The sequence below is a fragment of the Myxine glutinosa genome, chromosome 13, assembly GCF_964187855.1.
Source record: "Myxine glutinosa chromosome 13, kmMyxGlut1.1, whole genome shotgun sequence".
In the NCBI taxonomy this organism is placed as follows: domain Eukaryota; kingdom Metazoa; phylum Chordata; class Myxini; order Myxiniformes; family Myxinidae; genus Myxine; species Myxine glutinosa.
Genome location: NC_136273.1, coordinates 61162219 through 61168218, shown reverse-complemented (window position 1 = coordinate 61168218; position 6000 = coordinate 61162219). Strand labels below are relative to the sequence as shown.

General features: G+C 46.5%; 1 protein-coding gene across 3 annotated transcripts in view; it reads right to left on the bottom strand.

The window, feature by feature from the left end:
• LOC137438466 (acetylcholine receptor subunit gamma-like) overlaps nt 1-6000 on the bottom strand; it is a 71173-nt gene continuing 65173 nt past the window's right edge. For all 3 annotated transcript variants that reach the window (XM_068133570.2, XM_068133572.2, XM_078767598.1), the window contains 4 exons: nt 1410-1524; nt 1065-1284; nt 739-860; nt 1-558 (listed from right to left, as the gene is read on the bottom strand). In XM_068133570.2, the coding sequence (XP_067989671.2) occupies nt 391-558; nt 739-860; nt 1065-1284; nt 1410-1524 (625 nt within the window). In that variant the 3' untranslated portion in view covers nt 1-390. The remainder of the gene's footprint in view (nt 559-738; nt 861-1064; nt 1285-1409; nt 1525-6000) is intronic.

Sequence of the window (6000 nt, the reverse complement as noted above, 5' to 3'; positions counted from 1 at the left end):
ATGACACTTTAATTAAATGCTTGTAATAGTTATTAAACTTGCAAACTTTTACAATGTTCAATTCCATTTACAATACTTCAAGATCAGGAACTTTCAGCCTCATGTATTCATAGACTCAATGCTTTTATTTAATCAGTCATTTTCTCCTCTTCGTCGTTATTCTTCCCTTTAAGAATGAGCTCTGACCTTCTACGCCTCTTCACTGCATATAAAACCTATTTTGAGGCCAACTTCAAACCAAGTACCAACACAGTTTATAAATACGTTTCTTGGCTCCATACAAGGTCAACAAAATTTATAAACACTAACAGGTGGATCAGAGGAATCTCGCAAACATCCTTGTTCTTTAAGCTGTTGTTCCTCACTTCTTCCCTTTTGATCTTCTTCCTCTTATTCTGGTAAGTATTTCTTGGGGTCTCCAGGAAAAGGAAGTGCAGGAGCTTGGTTCAGATGACCCATGAAGAAGATGCTAAGAGTCCCCAGCAGGATAAGAACACTCATGACACAGAAGCAAATCCGATCGATGACTTTTCCCATCATTATCCAGTCGTCGCTCACCTGTCCGAGAGAGGGGGACAACAACGCCATGTTCACAGCCATTGCACTCATGTTCTGTCTGCTTGTGCTCACTTGGGCACGTTGAACATCCTCGTATCTCTTTTGAAAACAGTAGGCAGGGAGGGATGGGGAAGGGGTTCAGCAGAAGTGCTATACAGAAGTAAATTTGAAGACACTTACACTGTCAAAGTCGTTTTTTTCTCGGCGACATTCAGAGATGTACTTGCAAGCTGCTACCGATGCCTTCACCTCCGCCGAGGCCTGAGACAGGCTGTGGTAGCCGCCATTTTCAAGCCTGTTTCCTGCAAAATAATTTCATTAACTCGCATAATCATCAAATCCACAATCATATGATCATGATTGGGTTGAATTTTTCATATTGGTGAAATAATTTTCTGCCGCACATCCTCTTGTTCGCAGAGACACTGAGCTCGTGTGTAGTTCGGCCATGGCCCGACAGAGAGAAGTAACGATCCATGAGCGACCATTGCATCAAAGACCCTTACCAGGATGCGTTGAAGACATGAGGTCCTTCCTATGCCTCTGCCTTTCAAACATCAGTTCACTGCGAGGAGTTTTCATCATGTATTCCTCAGCCTTTGCCATGAGTCGCAATGACGATCTGCGTCTCCGTGGCATCGTGCCATCCTCCGTCTGTGAGGTGGTCTCTTCATTCTCCGTGTCCTGGACGAGGCGCAGCAGTGGTGGCAGGAAATCGATGAAGATCTGAGATGTGAATAAAGGTTTAAGGTGGACGGGGTAGAAGGAGAAGAATGAACCTCAGCATCCTTTGAATGTCCAAAATAAATACAAATGTACAAGGAATCATTCAGGCATAATTATACGCATACTTGTCTGATTCTTGCAGACATTCTGTGAGTGCTCTGTGTCCTGAGAGACACGTTGAGAGAAATGACGCTGTTCGTCACAATTATGGTGACCACAACCATCTTAAACATGAGGTACCTGCAAACACAACATGTTCTGTATATCAACTGACTGTCATCCAGGTATTTCACAGGCATGGTGATTCATTAGAGGGCCGTGGGTCACTGTCATGGATATTAAACTAGGTGGCCCATCTGCCGGAATTAGTTGGCGGGTGTTAAAGATCCCATGGTGTCCTTCATGAAGAGTAGGCGAGCTATCGCCAGCACCAGGAACATATCGCAAATTCCTATCCTAACCTTTGTCGAACGTCAGGCTTTGCCAGGCAGTCCGTCACAGGCTTGAGCCAAACTTCGCAATAACGTGGGCCAATAGCGGTCGTTAAAGAAGAAGAAGAAAATTTGTAATAACAGCTTCCTGCTTTCTGCCTTCCCACGTGACTAACCGCCAGTTTTGGTTTGCACAAAAAACCGAGGCCAATTCCTTCCTTCCGCGGCTGTTCGTCCATACACCGCTTATCATTGATTCATGAACCATACACCGCTTCAATCCATTAACTTTGTATTCACTACTACAACAACAACAACAACAACAACAACAACAACAGGCATTTTACGGCCATTTTCCCTGCCAGAGCGGTTTGTATTCACGACATTGGGATTCAAGTGTTATGGTCATATTTACTATATTATTATGATTACTATTACGAAAACGATACTCCTGAAACGATACACTACTGCATTAAGAAATCTGGGCTTAATTTGTCCGAAGCGGTCCGAAGGGTAGGCATAAAGCCTAAGGCCTATATGTAACCTTTTGTTGCAAGAGATGTAACACCGATGCTTTCGATATTTGATGGTCATTTTAACAATCGGTTTGTTTGTGTTTTACACTGAATGAAGAACGTAAGGGTAGAGCATGGGGATTGTGATATATGACAGGTTCGACAATATGTTCGGCCTGAACGAAATTGGAATAAAAATGGCGGTGTGTGGAGAGTCAGTCGCCGTACTGTCGTAATGACATCAGACGTAATCACATCACCTTGTCATGTGACCAGATCCTCAGCTCTGATTGGTATATGTTTGAGGGGATATACATACATACATACATACATACATACATACATACATACATACATACATACAGATGGACAAACACTGTTCTAGACGGCTTTGCACTAGGGCCACACAGTAAAAAATATTTTGGCTGCTTGTGTAGCCATTCGTGCACCGCCTCTTGGACCTCTTCGTCGGATCGAAAGTGGTTCCACCAAGTGCCTCTAAGTGGCCCAAAGATGTGGTAATCTGAAGGGGCGAGGTCTGGCGAGTAGGGTGAATGAGGAAGACACTCAAAATGCAGGTCCTCGAATGTTGCAGCTGTAGCGCGGGCAGTATGATGCCAAGCATTGTCATGCTGCAGCAAAACACTGGTAGTGAGTAGTCCACGACATTTTGATCTGCTTGCTGGTTGCAGATGATTTTTAAGGAGGTCGCAGTATGATGCACTGGTGACTGTGGTCCTTCTGGGCATGTAGTGCTCTACAAGTGGGCCTCGGCTATCCCAGCAGAGCGTCAGCATCACTTTTCCAGCGGACGGCTGTGTGCGGAACTTTTTGGGCTTCGGTGAAGTTGAATGGCGCCACACTCTTTGCTTGCCCTCTTAATTTCTGGCTGAAAGTAGTGGACCCAGCTTTCATCCCCAGTCACTATGCGCTGTAAGAAAGCGTCGCCTTCTGTTTCGTAACACCGCAGAAGTTCTTCACATGTGTCTACTCGCCGTTCTTTCAGTTTGGGTGCAAGTTGTTAAGGCACCCACGTTGCAGACACTTTGCGGAACCCCATCACGTTGTGAATGATATGGTGTGCTGACCCATGGCTAATGTTAAATTCGGAGACCACTTCATGCAGCGTAACAGTTTTTCCTTAGCACGTGCACAACTCCTGCAACCATTTCTGCTGTGTCGGCTTTGTGAGGCCGTCCCGAGCGAGCAGCGTCTGCCACACTGGACACTCCACTTTTAAACTTCCTGTCCCAGTCGTACACCTGCTGCAGAGATAATCATGCGTCACCATATTGCATCTTCATTCTGCAATGGATTTCATGCTGCAGGTATCGAAGACAGTCCAGAGAAGCACACTAGCACTACTTTATGCACATGATGTCAGCGTCATGTCATAGGGTTAGTGTGCTTCTTCAGTTAAATTTAATATTCCTGACTGCAAACCTCCTAACTGTTGATGAGCAGGGCAGAGACAATGTGTCATTGTGGCAGGCGACACTTGTTGCTAACAGGTTGTGCAGCAATGGCTGGGGAGAGACTCAATCTGTGCCTTGCTTTCTTGTCAAGGCAGGGGGTTCAATCTGCGTTTATTAGCGGCTTAGATTGGTCACAAATAAACAATTTGCAGTATGTTGTCCTGATGATCCCATAATGAGGGCGAAATCGAGATCGACATATCTGGCTTTTATCTATTTGTGACCATAGAGCTTTAATCTCAGTCTGCAAAGACTTAAGTAGCACACGGATGCCTCCTAGTTTGGAGGTGATGTGTTGGTATAATGTATGCACGACAGCGTCATGTCATAGGGTTAGTGTGCTTTTTTAGTTAAAAATGAAATGTGTGTGTGTATATATATTGTTGCGAATATGGAATTTGGCCTCCATATCCGCTTGTAAATATTCCCCTATTTTCCCCAATACTCCCCAACTATCCCCAATCCCCCATTCCCTAGTCCCATTGTCTGTAAACAACAATCAGTAGAGCCGACCTTCCCCTTTTTCCCCCATTAAATGTCGTGCCCAGGTCCACCGCACCACACGTAGACCACTTTCGGACATCTTGCTAGTTATTCTTAGTCTATGTCAGTTAAGGCCTCGTTTCCATTAATTATGACTCTTCGTTGCACCAGAATGTGATTATATGGCACCAGTAGTGAGTTTAGGACCTTTCCCATACCTCCTCCCATCTTCTTCCCCGTCTACAACAACAGAGGGGCACGGCGCTGCGCGGGGGGGAGTGTGCGTCCTCCCACCGGCTCGGTTAGCCGCCATCGACAATGCGCTCCAGACAACGCGCTCCAGACCATGCGCTCCACGGGGTTACCACAAAGGGGCTCCTTGTCAGCTCCTCGTCAAGGGCGGAGCCGGTAACCCCCCCGCACGCACCCAATGAGAAGCAACGTGCCGATTCCACGAGGCGGAGCTAACGAGCCGAGGGCGTGTCACTCCCCGCCGGATATACGCGGCCCCGCGCCGGATGTGACGTGAGATGCGCCCCCAGCTTGAGACGAAAAGACGCCACCTCGAGCGCTGTGCAACCTTCCGCATCTCTGGACCGGACCGGGTCGATCCTGCCCTGAGCCCAGGTGCACCTGGAGCCATCGACAACCGCTTTCCTGCCATCAACCCCCGTGTGAGTCAGCCTTGTCCCGTTTACCTGTCGTCTGTTGGGAATAATATAAGATTGTGTCTAAGTGCTTGTCTTTCTATGTTGTACCTCTCGTCCCTGTAATCTGACCTTCCGAACGAATATAATCTCCTCCGGAGGTCTTGAGAACTGAACCCTGGGTGTCGTGTCATTTGAAACCCAGCCGTGTGTCCTTTTCCTTTATTGCCTTTATTGACCTAGCGCAGCGCGATTAGTCGACGTTCGGGTATAATCGGGTAACTTGTGCAGACGTGGTCATACCAAAACCGCTCGGTAAATAACATCCAAGCCACGTCTGTAACAATATATACAGTGCATTCAGAAAGTATTCAGACCCCTTCACTTTTTTCACATTTTGTTATGTTGCAGCCTTATGCTGAAATCGTTTAAATTCATTTTTTCCCTCATCAATCTACACTCAATACCCCATAATGGCAAAGAGAAAACAGGATTTTAGAAAGTTTTGCAAATTCATTAAAAATAAAAAACTGAAATATCACATTGACATAAGTATTCATACCCTTTGCTATGACACTTGAAATTTAGCTCAGGTGCCTCCCATTTCTCTTGATCATCTCTGAGATGTTTCTACACCTTGATTGGAGTCCACCTGTGTTAACTTCAACTGATTGGACATGATTTGGAAACGCACACACCCGTCTATATAAGGGCTCACAGCTGACAATGCATATCAGAGCAAAAACCAAGCCATGAGGTCGAAGGAACTGCCTGCAGAGCTCAGAGATGGGAACGTGTCGAGGCACAGATCTGGGGAAGCCTACAAAAAAATTTCTGCTGCATTGAAGGTTCCCAAGAGCACAGTGGCCTCCATAATTCTTAAATGGAAGAAGTTTGGAACAACCAGGACTCTTCCTAGAGCTGGCCGCCCGGCCAAACTGAGCAATCGGGGAAGAAGGGCCTTGGTAAGAGAGGTGAACAAGATCCCGATGGTCACTGGCTGAGCTCCAGCGATCCTGTGTGGAGATGGGAGAATCTTCCAGAAGGACAACCATCACTGCAACACTCCACCGATCTGGGCTTTATGGCAGAGTGGCCAGACGGAAGCCTCTCCTCAGTGAAAGACACACGAAAGCCCACAGAATCTTGTTTCTCACAGTCTGAG